At 42.3% G+C, this 20,511-nt stretch overlaps 1 protein-coding gene and 1 non-coding gene across 6 annotated transcripts in view; both read left to right on the forward strand.

Moving 5' to 3' along the window:
* APOO (apolipoprotein O) overlaps positions 1-20,511 on the forward strand; it is a 60,661-nt gene that overhangs the window by 27,969 nt on the left and 12,181 nt on the right. For all 5 annotated transcript variants that reach the window (XM_044235498.1, XM_044235499.1, XM_044235501.1 and 2 more), the window contains 6 exons: positions 64-171; positions 1,480-1,599; positions 4,052-4,106; positions 7,315-7,410; positions 13,602-13,693; positions 17,460-17,540. In XM_044235498.1, coding sequence (XP_044091433.1) covers positions 64-171; positions 1,480-1,599; positions 4,052-4,106; positions 7,315-7,410; positions 13,602-13,693; positions 17,460-17,540 — 552 coding nt within the window. The remainder of the gene's footprint in view (positions 1-63; positions 172-1,479; positions 1,600-4,051; positions 4,107-7,314; positions 7,411-13,601; positions 13,694-17,459; positions 17,541-20,511) is intronic.
* Positions 16,387-16,536, forward strand: LOC122897722. Its single transcript, XR_006382598.1, has one exon. It is a non-coding gene; the product is annotated as a U12 minor spliceosomal RNA (small nuclear RNA).

Here is a 20,511-nt window from a genome sequence, read left to right on the forward strand (position 1 = left end):
TCACATTATGCACGTTCGGTTTATTGCATTGAAGAAGGCTTTAAGATTGCTTCTGTGTTTCAGGTAATTCAGAGGGCTGTGGGGCCGGCCAGCCTGAGTCTGCTCACCTTCAAAGTCTATGCGTCACCTAAAAAGGACTCACCTCACAAAGCTTCTGTGAAGGTTAATGAGGTAACATGCCGTTCATGTTGTATATTTTGAACATCTGCTTTAGTTACTATATGAAGTCTACAAATTGTACATCAGGAGATAGGACAGTTTAGAAGACACTTCCAAGTAGAAAGTGGATTTCCCTCCAGTTTTTCTTCATGGGAAGCTACTAAAGGGTAGCTTTTTCAACAAACTTTAATGAATGATAGTTAGCTAAGGGCATAATTAAGGAATATTTCCCAGATGTTTTTTGTGGGGAATCTGCTTGTCACTTCTAAGTGACCCGCCTCATCCAAGACTGCTTTCTTTTTCAGTGTGGTTTTTTTTTTTGAAGATTTTATTTACTTAACAGAGCGAGCACAAACCCGGGGAGTGGCAGGCAGAGGGAGAGGGAGAAGCAGGCTCCTGGCTGAGCAGGGAGCCCAATGCAGGGCTCTGTCCCAGGACCCTGGGATCATGACTTGAGCCAAAGGCAGACACTTAACCAACTGAGTCACCTAGGCGCCCCTCCAAGACTGCTTTTAAGCCAGGAAAACATTTGCATTTTTCCCTCTCTAAGAAATTAAATACCTGGGTTCATTCTTCTTGGGCACATTAGAGGCTCATAAGTAGATGCTTAATAAATACTAAATAAATAAAAGAAGAAATCTTCTTTCCATTGTTTACATTCTTTTTTGTATATACTTCCCACCGATTATTTTGGATATTTGCTATCTGTTGATTTTAGAGTAAATTGATGTAAAGATCTGCTTTCAGTCATGAACCAGGTTACTTCAATGGTGTTTTCAAAAAGCTAATTAATTTATCTTTTGCCCTTTATACTCTTCTCAGGCCTTGGGACTGTGGTGTTTTTTGAGGGTGAAGAAGGCAGCCAGTAATGACTATGAACAGTTTTTCCTCTGGGTGGGGAACAAACTTGCTCTCCTGCTTGGATTAGCACCAGACTGATCATTTGAGCTCAGTTTTTTTTTTACATCTCCTCCCCACTTTAGAGTAATAGAATCCTTTTCCCATACAGTATCTAAGGTGAAATACCAAATGCCAGGATAGAAAATGGATAAGAGGGGGTGTGTTGCTTTGTCTGCTACCACTGGAGTGGGAGGAGGAGAGGGCACTTGATAGTCCTGTCTTCTTGGCCTTGTTCTTACTGATAAATCAGGTTCAAAGATCCTCTGGAGTAAGTTTCAGGGGGGATGAAACCCTTAGAGTCACAGCAGTTCATGAATTATTAGAAAGAGTGATGCTTAACAGTTTGATGATTGATTACATTATCTCGTGACTGTTGGTGCTTTTTAATTTCTTTTTGTTTTGTTTTTTTCGTGTATGCAGCTTTCACTCTACTCCGTTCCCGAGGGTCAGTCTAAATATGTGGAAGAGCCAAGGACCCCACTTGAGGAAAGCATTTCACATCTCCGACATTATTGCGAGCCGTATACAAGTTGGTGTCAGGTACAGCTGTTCTGAAAGTGGAGTGACACATTTCTGTTTGGAGTCCAGAGTGAAAAGTCTCTATTGACTGCGTGTTTTCAGAAAAAGGCACAACAGAGGTCTCCAGCTTCAGAGGGCCTGACTTAACGGTGTTCATCAGTGCCTTCTCTGAGGGGAGTCGAGAGCCCTAGCTTCCTGGTGGTGGCTTTTGCCATCGCTGCAGGGAGAATGGCCCTCCTGCCAGGCAGCGTGTGGCACCTTGACTGGAGAGTGGACTGGTCACTATCTTGTTGGTCGCAGCTAGGAAGCCATCATTGTCTCCCAGGGGAGGATATGGGGCTGGACATCTAGTAGAAGAAAGAGGATATAATGTAAGCATTTATATAAAAATGGGGAAGTTTTTCTCCCCCTCCAGAAAGTGTACACACCAGAGCCATTGTAACAGGAATGGCTACAGAACATTCTGAATGCTCTAATAGGTGACCAAAGAGCTACATACGCAGATGGGCTTCTCTCCCCGCTCAGGTTTTAGATCAGCCTCTTGTGATTATGTTCATGGAAGCATTTCTGCAATTTTTAACATCTGAAATGGAAGATTACAATCTACAGAATGTTCTTGTGGGCTTTGATCTATCAAGTGTTTGCCATACTTGGTCTGGACTTTGAAAATTGATAGCAGATTAGTACAAAGTATGTAGATGTGTGTGATATGGTCTAGCTCTACTTTGCTCGAGATTTACAGACAGAATTTTCATCCAGAGCTTGTCTTAATGTTTTCATTTCCACTCTCTCTGCCAGTGCTGAACTTCTTTTTTATCAATTTAGAAGAAAACAGTAAGCATAGACTCTGTCAGCAATATAAATTAGGCCAGTATACATAAGTATTGTAACCATATTATTGAGTTATGAATATCTAAAGACTTACATAATGTGTTGTAAAAAGCTTAGACTTTATTCTCTTGTTCTAGAAGATTTTTAAGCCATCTGCTGATTAAGATAAGGTCCACAAATTTGTGCAAATATTTTTCTATCATGCAGGCATTGACTGAGGTTATTTTGTATGCTTTTTTTTTGGGGGGTTATAAAAGTACTTTGTCTCTTAACCTTTCAACCTCAGATTGCTTTTTGTTTTTTACTTTTTCATCTGTGCATGATGCTCAGTGTAGCAAAATACCTCTCTAAATGACAGAATAATTATCAACATGTTTATTTGTACTGCTTCTAAATAAAAAAGCCATTTTGTGATTACAATGGCTTTATTTTTCTTCAGGATGATGCCTTCTTCAATAGAAATATTTCTAATTCCTGGCTCCTTTTTCAGGCCAGTGATTTCTAGCCCCTTTCTTTAAGAATTAATTTAATTTTTCTTTATAGTGAGAAGATTATGCTAACAAAAGAAATAGGTCATCACTGTAGCCATTTCTATGTAGTTTTTCTTTTTTTATGGGCATAAAATACCAATAATGAATTTTAATGAAGCAGTATTCAGTTCTTAAATTTTTTTATGTCCTCCCCTAAATTCAGTGTTTATTGTTTAAGGGCATTTAATAGTATTAGGATAACTTGTTCTGACTTCGACCAAATTAAACAAAACAAATCCTTTTCCAAGTGGCAACTGGTTCTGATACCTTCTGATGCCCGTATGTCTCTTTTTTCTAACTTTATTTTAGACTTCTTTTTTAAAAGATTTTATTTATTTATGCGAGAGATAGGAGAGCGAGCACGTGATTGGAAGGGGGCAGAGGGAGAGGGAGAAGCAGGCTTCCCGCTGAGCAGGGATCCCCACACAGGACTTGATCCCGGGATCATGACCTGAGTTGAAGGCAGATGCTTAACTGACTGAGCCACCCAGGTGCCCCGTTGTAGACTTCTTGAGGTGGAATATGAAGTTCTAGCTAGTCCATTGTTTTCTTTAGGTTATATGATGTTCATGTACAAAGCCATTTTATTTTTGTTGTTGTTAAGAGAATGTTAGTACTTCATTTGTTCCAGGATTAGGCTAAGTGTCTCTCAAAACTTGGATATAGACTCCTTTGTCCCATTCAAGATGGTCATTACTGCTTCAGAAGGGCAGTTTTTAGATACAGACTCTAAAATCATGACATATCAGGAAATAGACTTAATATGAAAGAGATTGCGTCTCACAAGGAGAGGATTGCCACTTCAGTTATCAAGGAGATTGATTTTTGTCCATTCTCTTGAATTTAACAGAAAAAAAAAAGGCTGGGTTGTTGAAATCACTCTGCTTGTAATGTTTGCTTCCTGTGACAATACTAAACTGCTCTGCTGAGCAATTTGCAGTGAAGTGGAAATTACACAAGAGAAAAGAACAGAGAAAAACCCAGATAGACAATATATCCCTTTGTCCAAAAAGTGTTAATAACATGGTAATTTATACGGTAAAGACAAATATATTTCTTGTTACTTTCTAATCAGCCTATCCTTCTCATTCATTTTCTTTTCACCTTTTTAGGAAACGTACTCCCAAACTAAGCCCAAGATGCAGAGCTTGGTTCAATGGGGGTTAGGTAAGTTGATCTTTAATTGGGCATAATCAGTTTCTTCATTAACATTGGATTCTTTAACCAGGATACCATGGATGGGATCCAGGAGATCTGGGAATTCCTTGAAATTGAATGCAGAATATTAGAACTATGTGGATTTTTCTGGAAAGAAGATCTCTTGTATTCATCAGATTTCAGAGGACTAGTGTCCCCCAACATTTGGGAAGTCTGTTCAAGATCATTGGGATTGCTGGGCTAACAAGTTCAGATACACTGGATGTTTTTTCCTGAAATCTAATTCCAGGTGCAGTGTCCCCGACTGACACTAACCCCCACTAACTCATCAGTAGGTTTTTGGAATCAGGATAGCTTATCTGTATGGCTGTTAATACACGTAACAGAAATTTAGAGGCTGGAAGAAACTGGGCTGGTGTGCCTAGGAAAGGCCTTACTGCGTGGAGTAGTGTTCTTAGATTTTTCTCATTGGGTTTTTATTGTCCTTGATTGTTTTCCATATCCACTTATCCCATACACTCGTAAACTGGGTTCACAGTCTATATTCTGACTCATCTCCTTCAGACACTGGTGAATTAATGGACATTGAGCATGTTTCATTCCCTTTGCTGGGCATCTCAGCAAAGAAAAACTCCTATTTTTACAAGCGTTTGCTTCCATGACTGAATAAAACAAACACGAATATAGTTTATTTCCTTCCAGAGATCATCAGGTATAGATGGGCTGATACAGGATATTAACACCCGTGAATAATATGTATGTTAATAAGTAACATCTTTGTTTTATTAATTTCATCAGCACTTACTTAGTTTTTATTACATGCCAGGAACTAGTCTGAGTGCTTTAAAATATTAATTTATGTATAATCTTCATAACCCTGATAGATAGGTGCTTTTATTACCTTCATGTTTTAATCTGAGGAAACTCAAGAACTCCAGATCTCTTGTCATGAAGGGCTTTGCATTGTTACCTATCACTTCCCGTCGATTCACAGCAATAGGCATTATTAGCAACCTAAGTCTTGTTTGTCTTCTCTTGGACTGGTTACTGCAAAAGCTCTTAAGAAACATTCCATTATGAGTTGCGCTGTTGTCTGCCAAGGCGGTCCGTCCATTTCCCGGCAGTCCTAGCCAGGACACGGTACCAGGAGCTGGGCTGGGGCTTCACTGCAGCCTTTCAGCGTATCTTCTTTCCCGTTTCTCTGTGATTTACCCACTTCAGCTCAGCTCACCAGGGCCATCTGGGTGACCTCCCATCAAGTGTTCTGTGTGCACGTCTCGAATTGAAAACACTGCACCGGTAGGCAAAAATAAAGGGAAGCAGAAAATTGCTTCAGATGACCCAGACAAAGAGTTGGAAAGTGAAAACTAAGTTAAAGGCAGAATAAGTCAAAGGCCAGCCAGGAATTCGTGCAAACACCACAAGCCCTATAGTAGTGTTTAAAATGATCACCATATTTCCCAAACAGCCAGGAAAAGGAAAACTGGCCTGTGTCTGTTCTTTTCTGGGGGGGAGAATTACCGAGCATTCCAGTCAGTTCGGTTCCGCAGACATTTGTGAAGTCAGCCTCATGGCAGGCATGGACAGTCACGGCTGATTCAGATAACGGTCATGACCACTGAGGGGCATGTAATACATTTTCAACAGTAGCGCAAATCCAGAGAAAGTCACGGGCCACTGTTTTTTCTTTTTCTTTTCCTTTTTTTAAAGATTTTATTTATTATTTATTTGACAGACAGATATCACAAGTAGGCAGAGAGGCAGACAGGGAGAGAGGGGGAAGCAGGCTCCCTGCTGAACAGAGAGCCGGATGTGGGACTCGATCCCAGGACCCTGAGATCATGACCTGAGCCGAAAGCAGAGGCTTTAACCCACTGAGCCACCCAGGTGCCCCTCACAGGCCACTTTCGAAGGTACAGAGGAAGGAGATGAGTTTAATAGGGTTTGCAGGGTGGGGAAGAGTCAGGGAAGGATTTCTGAGTTGAATCTTAGAGTCAGCCACACCAAGACATGGGGGTGGAACTTAGGCATCATTCCACACGGAGGGCACAGCATGATCAGGGCTTGGAGGAGTGACTCGGTGTTTCCTGAGCCGGAAACTGGAAGCACATAGGGAGTGCTGAAGATGGGGTTGAGACAGACATGAAGGGTTTTGAAGTTACAGCCTCTCTGAAACCCATTTTTTAATTCATTTGGTATCCGTCAGCACCTAGCAGTGCTTTCGGTAAACAGCTGTTGGATGAACATCGACTGTTTCCTCTGAGGGGAAATAACATAGAAGTCCAGCCAGTGAACCATTCAGGAGCATATGTTCTCCTTGAGGAGGCATACAACATAGAAGTCCAGCCAGTGAACCATTCAGGAGCATATGTTCTCCTTGAGGAGGCATACAATACACCCGTGAGTAATTACACACAGCGTGCTCTATAGGATTGCATACCAAATGATGGTACCGAGAATAAATATGATGAGACTTTAGAGGAGAGAGAGGCATGGGCTGAGGAGTCTAGGAAAGGTTTTTCCGAGAGGGTTAGGAATGCAGATGGCTCTTACTGGGTGGGATTGGCTCCGTGGATGGGAGAGGAGTCATCATTCCGATGAGGTCATAAGGCATGCTCAGGCAGGGCACCTAGGCTCACGTGCTGCATTTCTTTGTGGTTTATCTATCACCAGTGACTATTTCCCTCAAATACGTGCACTAAAAGTTTCCTACGTTGTCCAGGTTGATTCTCTTCTTGATTTCAAATCATGAATTCAGATGGCAAAGGATACGTTTTTCCCCAAGCCTCATGTATTTGGTTCCTGAGTTTCAGAGAGCAAGCAGCAGAGCTTCAGGATAGTGGCAGATCTCTCCAAATCTGTTCCGTCTCTGTGTCTGGAAGACAAGGAATCCCCATATTGGTACTTCTCCCCCTGTGCAGAGTTAACTCAGATCTGTTGCATTCAGGAGTATGAAGGTGGTCTAACATGACTTTCCTGTCAGTAGGCCATCAAACCAGAAGTGTTTGAAAATTGGCTACTTGCTATGTGAATAATAAAGCATATTTATCTATCACATAAAAAGAATGTGTTAAAAAAAGCATATTAGCATAAAGCAAAGAACACACTATTTGAGAAGTGTTTGATACTATATGTACTAGTTATGTGTAAGATTTTTTTTGGTTTGTTTCTTAATGGGCAATTTATAGAACGGTTTCCTGGTCTGATTCTATTGTAGGCAGCTATGACTATCTCCAAAATGCACCTCCTGGATTTTTTCCAAGACTTGGTGTTATCGGTTTTGCTGGCATTGTTGGACTTCTTTTGGCTAGAGGTAGGTGCACTTTTATGGGGTTTTTTAAAAACCGCTCATAAGGAAGAGATAAGATAGATACTCGGTTCTTTCTTTTTATTTGCCAGTTGTCAGAATAATGAGTTGGTTCCTAACATATGACTTTCTTAATATATAATTGATAAGGTTGTTTTCTCCAGTGTGTTTGATTTTAGACATACATAGAAATTATAAAAATATGAAATGGAAGAAATTATATACCCCTGGTTGAAAGGATAATATAGTTATATCCTTTATAGGCACATTTACTTGATCAAATTTCCATTTTTCTTTGTTACAGAAAGAGTGAATTTTTGTTAACCACAAGTCTGTTACACCTGAGACTCTGTTTCTATTGTTTTTCACTATTGAAATCAGACTATTAATCACAGTAAATAGAACAGTGATTTTGTAGGGATTTTATGAATTTCTTGATGTGTCTGTCATAGCTTCAGTTACCAGTGATGATACAAAAAATTTTAAAACACTTAAAAGCTAATAAATGTCACCTGAAATGTGTTACTACACTATACTGCTGGATTCCAAACATTCATAGGAAATAAAGGATGACAAGGTACTTCACTATAATGAGATCAGTTTGTTATAAACTACTGAGGTTTCACTGATTATAAAATTCAGACTTCACAAAAATTCCTAAAATGGAGAGTTTATGAACCCTGCAAGCAGACCCTCATAAAAGATTAACTATAGTGACTCCCTCAGTACCCATTCCTCCAATTTTAAAAAGCTTTTCTGTACATGCCTTATCTATTATTTTAGTCTGGAGGCAGGTGGCACTGGTGCCCCTCCCTCAGCCTGTAGAACAAACTCCTATCATAGTTTCTGTGCCCTCCTACCATCCTGTGCAGAATATATAAGAATTAAAGTTAGAGTTCATTTTTACTAACCAGCTGCGAAAGAGTTGAACCAACTACCCCCCCACCCCGTGAACATTTTCCTCCTCCTTTCTGTAAAGCTGTCCAAAAAAGCATTCCTGTCTTACTTAGATAGCGTTTGAAATTTATAAAGATCTCAGGGCCAGACTGTTGGAATCTTGGCTACTGCTAGGGAGCCAGGAATGTGGAATCAAGTGAGATTAGCTCTCCCCCGCCCCCGCCGCCTCCATGGTGAGAGCATGGCCCTAAAGCACGATTCCTGTGCTGTGCTGTCTGGTGTTTATCCCCCTGCACGTCCACTGGGTGACCATCCTAAGGAGAACTGCGGACTGTGCTCTCCCGGGCAAAACAGCAGCAGAAGGACACACACTCCTGCGGGTTCTAGTCCTCCATTTTTGCTTGCTGGTTTATCTTTTCCTCTCTCCTTTTCCTTTTCCCAGGAGGGCTCAGTAGCATTAAAATAATGTAAAACCCTAATTCTTTTTCAAGAAAGTACACGGGGGGCACCTGGTTGGCTTAGTCGGTTAAGCCTCCAGCTCTTGGTTTCCCCTCAGGTCCTGGTCTCCTGGGTTGTCAGATCAAGGCCTGCGTCAGGCTCCATGCTCAGTGGGAGTCTGTTTGGATATTCCCTCCCTCTGCCCTTCCCCTCCTTGCTCTCACGCGCTTTCCCTGTCTCTGAAATAAATATATAAATCTTAAAAAAAACTATATGTGCACACACACATTCGTGCACAAATATTCAATAACGGGTCTTTTCCTCAGGGCTGGGGTAGAAAGGCGTGCAGTGAACAATGTCAGGTGATCACTGAATAAGATGGGTGGGATGGCGAGCATATCTATTGGGGGTCTGAAGTGCTTTGCACCCCCCTCCAGGCACAGAGTTTCTTTTCTTTTCTTTTCTTTTTTTTTGGTTTAACATCTACAAATTTTTATTTTTTAATAAAAATTGTATTTTTTTAAGGTATATGACATGATGTTTTGATATACATATATGTATACATATGCATAGTGAAATGAATACTCTGGTCAAGCTATTTAACATGCCTTCTAGCATAGTTACCTTTTTTTTTTTTTTTTTAAGATAAAAGCACCAATAATCTCTCTTAGTAAGTCTCCAGGACTCAATATTGTTAGCCATGGCCATCATGCTCTACATTACTCTCTAGACTTACTCATTCTGCATAACTGCGACTTTGTCCCCTGTCACCAGCATCTCTCCATCTCCACCCCACCTCTTCCGGTAGCCACACTTCTACTGTCTGCTTCTATGCATTTGACTCTTTTAGATTCCAGATTGTCAGTGAGATTGTGCGGGTTTTGTTTGGCTTATTTCACATAGTGTAATGTCCTCTGTGTTCATCCATGTTATTACAGGTGGCAGGATCTCCATTTCAAAGCCGAATAATATTCCATTCATATAGTTTCTTTACTTCCTCATCCCTTGACGCTTAGGTTGTTTCCATGTCTTGGCTCTTGTGACTAATGCTGCAGTGAATACGGACGTGCAGGTATCTGTTTGAGATACTGGCTTCATTTCCTTTGGGTATATACCCAGAAGAGGGATTGCTGGGTCATAAGGTAGAGTTTCTTGAGCATAAATGCTAAGGTAGTGCTCCTCATTTGATGAGAATGGCCATGACTGGTGGTGACAAGAGACACCTCTCTAGGAGGTGAGTGGGTGATCATTCCGAGGATGTGGACTCAGCCAGGTCACTCAAGGGTGGCAGGTGGCCGTTGCCCACTATCATTGGCTTCTGGTGGCTCCTCCCCCACATCCTTCCTCAAGTTTTGGAGCCCCCAGCTCATTGAGTGAACCATTAGGAGCTGGAGGCCCAAGAGCTGCTGCTTACCAGTTTTTTGCGAATGACCCAGAAATGGCTGGTTGTTGGGTGTGCTATCCTTTACTTGGTCCTCACCTGTATGAGCTCCAAGTGTATAGGTGGGACCCCAGGGATAAAAACAGTGTGTTCTAGAATAATTGTATCCTTTCAATCAAGGCAGTAAGACAAGAAGAGAAACATGAATTTATTACGAGTCTAGATGATAACATTTGTTTTGTCTCCTATGGCCCTAGTTCCGTCTTTGGAGATATGTCTGTTTAGAGTTTAAAACCAGTAAACAGCACTTAGGTTATTCTGTGTGTTACTAACATACATTGCCCTAGCGTCTATCCATGGCCCACGTGAAGAGCCCTGCGCCTCTTGGCAGACACTCTCTAGGTCCAATTTCATTTCTAGAGGCGTCTCCTGTTCCACCCTCTATTGGTTTTCTGAACCTTATTCTCAGGCTTCTCTGGTTCTCCGTGCTGCTCCCTCTCCTGCCATTCCCCTTTGCCCAGGGCTCTACGTGTACCTGCGGCACAAGGGTGTAAGAGCAGCTGTCTTCAGGAATCTTAAACAGGCCAGCTTCAGCCAGTCGTTGCTGACAAAATCCAAAGTCAGAGAGGTGAGTGGTGTTGAAACAAGAAAGGAATTTATTTCAGTGAGGCCAACACCCAGAAGACAGTGGACTAGCGTCTCAGAGACTATCTCCAAAGTGCCGAAAATGCTTCCAGGTTTATGTAAGGGCAATGTGGGGCAAAGGTAAGTGCAGGTAGTCAATGGAGGTCAAGTCCATCGTCTTGGAGTCAGTCACGTGGGGTTCCTACTGGCTCAGGGCAGTCCTTACTAATCGAGGGAGGGGGTAGGTTTGGTTCCCACCAGGGGACGTTTTGCACACAGGGTCTTTTGCCCGAGTTAAAAGAGAAGCTGGAAAGGGAGATTTCAGTATTTAGAAAGTGCAGACTGAGGGTGCCTACTGGCTCAGTTGTTAGAGCAGGCGACTCTTAATCTCACGGTTGTAGTTCAAGCCGCATGTTGGGTGTAGAGATTACTTAAAAATAAAATCTTAAAAATTTTTCAGAAAGTGCAGACTGAGATCAAAATGGAGGTAGTTGAAGTCCTCTTTCATATACCCCCTTGCGGTCTGGACTAAGACTCAGCTCTGTGGTGGTCTTGGGACATGGCTCCATTGCTCTCCTGGGTCTGACCTCCTTTTGGGGGGTTCCATGTCCTCTTTTCCTTGGTTTACTCTGCCATGTTCTTGAACTACATGCTCGAGTAACTTTCAAAAAAGCCCATGTTGGGCTTTAACCCACTGAGCCACCCAGGTGCCCCAGTCTTCAGTGTTCTGAACTTCCAGGGTGGTGTGGCTGCCTGTAGATGCCTCATTCCTAGTTGGGCATTTTGGTGGCTTGCAACCTTCAGCTGTAGGGATGTAATCTGGTTTGTATTTCTTTGAAAATTTACTCTCGGGGCACCTGGGTGGCTCCATCGTTAAGCATCTGCCCTTAGGCTCAGGTCATGAACCCAAGGTCCTGGGATGGAGCCCCGCATCGCATCATCGGGCTCCCTGCACAGCAGGAAGCCTGCTTCTCCCTCTCCCACTCCCCCTGCTTATGTTCCTGCTCTTGCTGTCTCTCTCTCTGTGTCAGATAAATAAAATCTTTAATAAAAAAAAAAGAAAATTTACTCTCATTCTTTCTCCTTTCTGAATTAGCAATGAAGCTGTTTAAGTGACCCTGTATGTCTCTTTTATTTTCTTGTTCATTTTATTTCTTTTGATTTGATTGTTTTTACTTTTGTCATTTCTAAGTAGCTCTTTCTTGTTCTTTGATTATCTCCTTTTCATGGAACCTTTTTTTCTTTTAATGTAGTAGCTGATTAAGTTGATTCAACCATACTTAATAACAGGTGTATTTTTGTTTTTAAGTTTTTTTGTTGCCTGAAGGGTCATTTTTTTCCTTTCTTGCTTGTCTCAATCTCCCCTTTTATGCTGCAGGCCTTCCTCAAATGACTAGTGGTTGTTGGTTATACAGTCAAGTAGAAGAGCAAGGCGATTGAAATGCTAATAAGAATTTTTTGTGCATAGATGGGGCTTACTGGCCAGTAGGTTCTACCTCAGGGTGAGCTGAACGGGAACTGATTTTATACAGAGGGTGCCTATACCTGAGGCCATTTCGGGGAAAACTCTGCTCTTGGGTACAACACTCACATGCACACACACACTGGCTGTCTTGGTTCTCAGCAGAAAATTTATGGCATTTCTTTAGAGATAGTTCTTTTTTTTTTTTTTTTTTTTAAAGTAGGCTCTGTACCCAGCATGGAGCCTAATGCAGGACTTAAACTCACCCTGAGATCAAGACCTGAGCTGAGCTCAAGAGTCAGATGCTTAACTGACTGAGCCACCCGAGTGCCCCTCTTTAGAGATACTTCTCCCCCTTTGTAAAAGTTTGGCTGGACAGACTGCCTGGCCACAGACAGTTTTGCACCGAGATGACACGGAGGAAGGAGAGAATCACCCCTAGGCTCTGCACAGGACTTGCGTTTGTGTCCGTCCGTAGTCCCCACATCCCCCCGCCTCCCTCCCTCTTGATCCTTGGCTGCCCTCGCCACCCACAGTGCCTGCCGGCTCTGGGCTGCCGAGGACCTGCTGCTTCGCCCTCGGGACTTCATAGCTGTGTGTCCTCTTGCCTCTGTCCACTCTGTTTTCTGTAAGTTGGATGACACTTCTTATTTCCCAGTGGCCCCTCCACCCATTTCCTCTTCACTGCGGGTTTATTACCTGTATTTTATTCTTTTACTGTTATTTTCATGGAGTATTAGAAAGGAGAGGAGAGCAAGGCTTGTGTTGAGTCCTTAAATAGGAAACCAGTTTACTATAAAAAAAACATAAACCTTGGAGACCAAAGTGCCATGTGCTTCTTTTCAGAACATTCTTTATTTTTGCTCCCTTAGAAGTGGTGGTTCTCTTGCAAACATTGTGCTGATGAAAGAAACCAGTCACAAAGGACTACATACTGTATAACTGCATTTATATATGCATTATATAACTGCATTTATATATTTGTGTATATGTGGAGTGTCCAGAATAGGCATCTCTGTAGACACAGAAAGTAGATTAGTGGTTCTCTAGGGATTGGGGTCATGGGGGAAGGGGTGGGGTGACTGCTGGTGGATACAGCGTTTCTTTTGAGGGGTGATGAAAATATTCTAGAATTGATTGTAGTGATGGTTTGCATACCTCTGTGAATACATCAGAATGCATGTACACTGTAAATGGGTGACTTGTGTGAATTATATCTCACCAAAGCTATGGGGATGTGATGGTTCTTTTTGGTGTGTATGACATTATTAGGCACATTCTCTGCTAATCTAGAATCAAAGAAAAAAGTCTTATTCAGTGTTAGGTGTCCAGGGCAAACGGAGATGGTAAGGGTCATGAATCATCTCTTGACATCTACAAGCTTTTATTCTATAGGCTCAAAAATAAAGAAGCTGGTATATCCGCCTGGATTCATGGGACTTGCTGCCTCTCTTTATTACCCACAACAAGCCATCGTATTTGTCCAGGTAAGTTAGACACAGTAAGCTGGGGTGTCCCTTTTTCTTGCTTGTGTATGTTTGGGTTTACTGCTTAATGTTTTTTATTTTGCAGCTTTTACTGCACCTGACTAGAATTTGTTTGCACATAAAATGAACTGCCACATACTTAAGTGCTTTTCTCCACCACGTGCCTCAGTTCTGGCCTTCCTTCCGATCAAGTCAGTATTCAGAGAATGCACACTAAGTTGAATATTAGTCCAGAGAATCGAGATACCTTTTGTGGGGGCATATTTACATGGAAGTCTAGAGACTCACACTCCACAGCTGCCAGTTACGGGTCATTCTCCATTTGGGTGCATGTGATCACAACCGGTCCTCCTTGGAGTTGCACGCATAGGCCTGGGTTCTTGCCCTCTGCACCTTCTCCCCGGGCCTGGTGTCAGCCTCACTTTCCTTGCCGGGGGCTTCAAGGCGTGCAGTCCCGTCTGCCGGGCGTGCCCCCTCAGTTGGCTGCTCCTTTCTTTCCCTTCAGACCTCAACTTGTTGGCATCCTGTCAAGTCGGAGAAGTGAGTTGGCAGGCAAGATGGGTAAAGCTGTGTTTCAGTCTGCTCAGGGTTTCCTCACAAAATACCTCAGATGGAGTGGCTTGATCAACAGAGATTTATTTCCATGCTCTTCCGGAGGCTGGAAGTCCACATCACGGTGCTGGAAGGGTTGGTTTCTCCTAGGACCTCTCTCCGTGTCTTGCAGATGGCCACCTTCTCATGGTGCGTGGACATCCCTCGTGTCTCACCCTCGTCTTCTAATGACACCAGCCGTTTTGGATTAGAGCCCCACTGTCATTACCTCATTTAACCTCGGTCACTCCTTTAAAGGCTCTATCTCCAAATAGAGTCACGCTGTGGGTTAGGACTTCAGCATGTGAATTTTGAGAGACACAATTCAGTCCCTAACAGCTAGACCAGCTGTTTATAAAGCGCAGTCCCTAGACCAGCAACATCAGGATCCCCTGGCTTGTTAGAAATGCACGTTCTCAGGCCCCAAGCCAGACTGACTGACTCAGAACATTCTGAAGATGAGGGCCAGTGATCTGGGTTTTAGCAAGCTCCCCAGGGGGTGTGAGGGTCCCTGATGTTGGAGAACCTCTGAGAGAGGCTAGACTTCCTCAGGGCAGTGGGGTCTGGACTTAGGGGAACTCTAGACATCGAGTGCCTTGGAAACCTGGCAAGAACAAAGCAGGCTCGAGGTTTTGAAGTCCTGGACAGCATCTGGAGACAGGGACCTGCCCAGTTCCTGGAGGTACTCTGTCACACCGAGACTTGATCCCAGAGGCGCAGCGGTGCCGTCATTAGAGTTGGGCCCTCAGGGCTCTGAGCCAAGCCGTTCTGACCCTGAGCTCCCTGGAGTGCCCCTGACGGGATTGAGGCTGGATTCCTGGATTGCACCGTAGTCGTAGGTGGGTGCCCAGTGGCCGCAGCTGTGAGAAATGGGTGGCTTTGGTAGCAGATGCCGGGAAGGTCTTTATCACATGGGCTTGACACTGTTTGATGCAGTCCTGGAGGCAGAGAGTTAATGTCCCCCTGCCTGCTTCAGCCCCGGCTCAGGAACCGTGAATCACGTCTGCCTGCCCTGGCTCATCATCACCATCATCCATCATCTTGGTGTGTTGTGGTTCCACCGGTAAAGGGATAGGGGGTGGAGGGTGGGCTGGGCTGCTGCCCCGGAAGCACATGTGGCTGCCCCCTGAGTAGAGGTCTTTTTATTTATAGGCCACAGCATATGTTGCAAAAGAGCTTTTGTATTCACAGCCAAGATCGTAGGATGCAAATATGAGTTGTATTCTAATTTATTTTTCAAGTCAGTGGGAAGGAGTGTTTTGTCTTTTATTTGGTACTTAGGGTAAGCCAGAACAAAACAATTAACTTCATTTTCACTAGACCTAAAACATTAGCGATCTGTTTGGGATGGTGAGGAAGTTCTGGACATGGATAATGGTGATGGTTTCATAACACTGTGAATGCACATATGCCACTGAATTGTACACCTAAAAATGGATAAAATGGTAAATTTTATGTATATTTGGCTACAATAAAATGAAAGAGACATCAGTGATTGAAAGGGATTTTCTGTTACTGTTTTAGTGCCATTTAGTTCCTGTGTCAACAGTTTTAATTTTTTTTTTATGAATACCCTGACCTTGAACCAGCCACATAATTACTCACATTGTTTTTTGTTCAGTAGTGTTTGGAGAGAAGTACTGTAAGAAAATGCTTAAAGTGATGGCAAATGTTCTTTTCCTCTCAGAAATGTAAAGTACCAAGAATAGTGTTGTATATGTGGTAAATGCTCAATATGTCTACCAGTGGGTCTGAGAATCATATATTTTAAGAATGGTTAGAGCAACCGGAAGAAAATAACTACTAGTACTGTGACCTTAGTTGGACTGGTCACTCGGCTACTGAGTATTTCCTTAAAATCTTTGCCTACTTACTGCACAGGTTGTTATTTAGCATAGGGATAATTCATGTGAAAGTGCTTTGTAAACTAAAGTGCTCCACATAGATAAATTATTATAAAAATTAGAAAGAATAGGAACTACTTTCAGAATCTCGCAGTAGAAATTCCGTGTGGAAGAGTAATCAACATAGTTTGTCACATGTGGGACTGATGCATGTGAATTACTGGAAACTTTTTTTTTTTTTAAAGAAAACTCAATTTAATGCCTTCAACTTACGAGTAAGGAAAATAACGATTCGGGGTGACGCCCGAATCCTCACTGCTAATGTGAGATGAATTTTTGAGCAGGTAAAGGTTGCTCCTAAGGTGACCCGCCTACTTTGCGGGATGCCTGGGTGCTGCGATCTGCCCGTCCCCTTTTTAATATTGAAAAAGCAGATAGATCGTAGTGAGTTGGTTTTAAGTAAAACAAAAAACAAAAAACAAAAAAACAAAACAAAGCAACAACAACAAAAACACCCAAAAACCTCAGTACTTAAAAATTCAACAGTTAAAGTCAGCTAGTGAAAAGTGGACCAGGGCATTTACAAAAAAAATTTTTTTAAATTTTTTCAATTTGAGTGTAGTTGCCTCACAGTGTCACATTAGCTTCAGGTGTGCAACATAGTGATTGAACAAGTTTATACATTATGCTGTGCTCACACAAGTGTAGCTTCCTTCTGTCACCGTGCAGTGCCTTCACAGTATTATATGAAGGTGTGAGCGTCTTGGCCCCAGAGTATTGTCTGACCCCGGCGCCTACCTCTCAGGATGTTGTAGGAAGGATATTGGATCAAGAGGCAAAATCCCTATTGAAACGTGAAGACTTGTATGTTTGGGGGGATCTGGGAAAACTAAGACCATCTTCATTAGGTTCACCTATTTTTTTTTAACTAGGCCCCTGAAATGAGTGAGTGATTTTCGTGTGCCTTGTTGGTTGGCTATGACGTGTTAGATGTGATAGGCAGAAGCCTTCTTTCTGTGTCTCGTTCTCAGGAATTTCACCTGTCAGTGGTTGACTTCCTTCATTCTTTTCCCTTATTCACCTGTAATTTATGGCAAATTATTTCAAACACTGACTGCATGACCAAACTGTGTTTTCTATTTAATGCTGCGCCTCTCACTATCTTTGTATTTGCTTACGTTGCCCAGCCTTAATGTATATGCCCCAGGGCTTCTGGGGTCATTGTATGCTTAACTACAGTTCTTTTGGAAACAGGAAAAAGGAAAGTGGAATATTCTTTTTTTACCAGTCATGTATGGAATAGTAATGGATCTTTTATATTTTGTTTCAAGGTCAGTGGGGAGAAATTATATGACTGGGGTTTACGAGGATACATAGTCATAGAAGATTTGTGGAAGGAGAACTTTCAAAAGGTGAGAAAGATCTTTTTCATTATTTTCCTTTTGGTTTAAATATATGGTCTCTTTAGGGTTTTGTAAGCTTCTTGATAACACTGTTGCCTGATCCTGCTTTTTCTGTTTGTTTTCATTACGACTCTAGCTCAGATTCTCTATTGGTGGCCTTTATTGGAGGAGCAAGAGAACCTCTGTGTATTGGGTTATTACCAGTAAGGCTAAAAAGTGGTGACCATGAAATGCATTCCACTGCACTTGTAGATCATCATTTTCTCTCTCTTGTATTTATAATGTGTTCAAAGTGTAGCATATTTTCTGAAAGTTTTATCAAAACTTGATTCTTAGGGAACATACTGTGTTCCCAGGCGAAAAACAAAAACAAAAACCACAAAACACCACCACCACCAAAAAAAAGTACACACACACAAACAACTAAGCAAGGCTCCTCCTCTTGCTGTTATACTTGTTATGGGCTCTCTCCTTTACTTTAGCATGACCGGATTCCCTGGCTTCCTTGGCCCAGTTAAGGGCTTGAGCCATGGTATAAGGGGGCAATCAGCCACCAGCCACAGACCATATTCTCTGTTACGTCTGGTGGATGAGCAGCAGAGGGAGAAGGCTGTGTGATTGTAAGAGGGTGTCCTCTTTCATCTCTTCTTGCAGCACCATAGCTGAATGAATGTTGCCCGTTTGCTAGAACATTCTTTCCTCTGATAAGGAAGAATGAGTATAGAATAAAGTATCATGTCTCCTCCAAGCCCTCCCAGGCACTGCTCGATAAGGAAGAATTAGGGTTCTTACATTAACATACCTTCTACATTATAGATGGAAGGAAGTTGATTTTGAGTTCTGTTATCTCAAGTCAAAATACTCTTTAAAAATACAAAGAACTGTGTCACAATTGAAATCCAGTTTTGAACTGGAATTTGGATGTAACATTATAGAATCAGTTGTAAACCATCCTCATTATTTACAGAAATAGTCTTCCAGTGAAATCTTAAGACTCATGTTTGTGTTAGTAGTAGTTAAAGGAATTAGTCTCTCTGGTGCCTGTTTAAGCTAGCTTTGAATAGGAAGTTCTGTGTTAATATCAAGTACCTTTTGGCAATCTCCTTTAAAGAATAAACACCCCTAGTTTTGTTTCCATTCCTCTGACATTTTCTTTGGCAGCTTGCTTTCCTGTTTAAAGAATTCCTTAAGTCCACACTGAGTTTTATATGGGAAAGGAAATAGAATGTCAGGAAGGGGGGTGCCTGGGTGGCTCAGTGGGTTAAGCCTCTGCCTTCGGCTCAGGTCATGATCTCAGGGTCCTGGGATCGAGCCCCGCATCGGGCTCTCTGCTCAGCAGGAAGCCTGCTTCCCCCCACCTCCACCTCTGCTTACTTGTGATCTCTCTCTCTCTCTCTGTCAAAAATAAATAAAATCTTAAAAGAAAAAAAAAAAAAGAAAGAACATCAGGAAGGCTCTACAGAGCCCTAGAAGGAAACGTGGAAAATGAAACTCGTGCTCAGTTCCAAGTGCTCACTGTGGTGGTGGCAGGGACACATGTGCCCTAAAGCCAGTTGTGGTGAGATCTCCTTGGGAGCCTCTGAGTGCTCACCGTGGTGTCCGTGGGCAGCTCAGTCCCACTGTGCACGAAAGCCGAGGAGGGGATCCCCCCAGAGCCTCTAGCTTGGAAATAGCTTTCTCTGCTCTGAGAATTCAGCCCAGGGTAGAAGCAGCGGGACTGTGGTTGGAATGCAGGTTAAACAGGCCAGGATTTTATGGTAATTTGAAAACGTTAGATATTAAAGCCACTCACATTTATATGTGAGTCTTTGGGGAATGAGAGAGTAAAGATGTCCAATTAGCTTACAGTTGGCTGGATTTTTTTTCTCTGGTCTTCTGTGCTCTTGTCCTCTTCGGAGTCATTGAGAATGTAATGTTCTTTCATTTATTTACCGTGAAAGCACAATTTCTTCTTGACCGTTGTGTGTTCTCACTAGAAAGTAATAAAATTGATGTTGACTACTTAAACATTTCGCACAAGTTTTAAATGAAGAGCAACAGGAGGCTTTAATCAAATATTGATAGATATCAGAAATTATCTGATGGTGAAATGCCATTGTTTTTTATTGATTGCGCTTCCCCCTTCTTGTTGGCTTTTATGGATTTCAGTGGTTTTTATTTTGTTTCACGGATGAGAGCAAAGATTTAAGTTAACCCTGGAACAGGAATCCTTCGGGACCCAGGAACTCTGTCTCTGAAGGGACCTGGGGGGATGCTTCATGATTGAGAGTTTTGTTTGTTTCTTAGCTTATTTGGAAATTGGTTTTCAAGTCAGGCTTGAAATTAGCAGTCTCAGTTAGATGCAGTCTAATTCATGGTTGTCCGTAGTTACCACTGTAGTGATCTAACAAAGGTACATGCTTGTGGTTCTAAATGGTCAAAAGGAATCTGTGGACAGCGTATTTAAAACAGGGCTCTGAAATTTTCAGTGGTAGGAATGATGGCTCAGTTCTCAATTACATTATTTGCCATGGAGTTGTATTACTCTCAGAGACCCTAAATAAGTCTGTGGCATTTTTCTTCTCTGCCACATCCCCTTTTCCCTTTTAGAAATTGATACTAAATGTTTACACTGAATATTTGACCAGTAGTTTGGATGAGGTGGTCTTTCAGTTCTGTCATTGCTTTTGGTCAGGTCAGAGAAATTTATCTGCTAAAATGAACTCTGTCAGAACTGTGAAGCAGTGATGCGTGTGTCCAAAAAATATTGTGAGCCTAGAGTTGTCCAATGTTTGTTTTTATTTTTCAGATAACATGTTGGGTTTTAAACTCTGTCTACAGGGGCATCTGGCTGGCTCAGTCAGTGGAGCATGCAACTCTTGATCTTGGGGTCGTGAGTTCAAGCCCCACTTTGGGTGTCTACAGAGATTACTTTAAAAAAAATAAAATCTTAAAAAAAACTTCTGTTTACAGACACACACACACAGAGACAGACAGAGTT

The sequence above is a fragment of the Neovison vison genome, chromosome X (assembly GCF_020171115.1).
Source record: "Neovison vison isolate M4711 chromosome X, ASM_NN_V1, whole genome shotgun sequence".
Taxonomy (NCBI): domain Eukaryota; kingdom Metazoa; phylum Chordata; class Mammalia; order Carnivora; family Mustelidae; genus Neogale; species Neogale vison.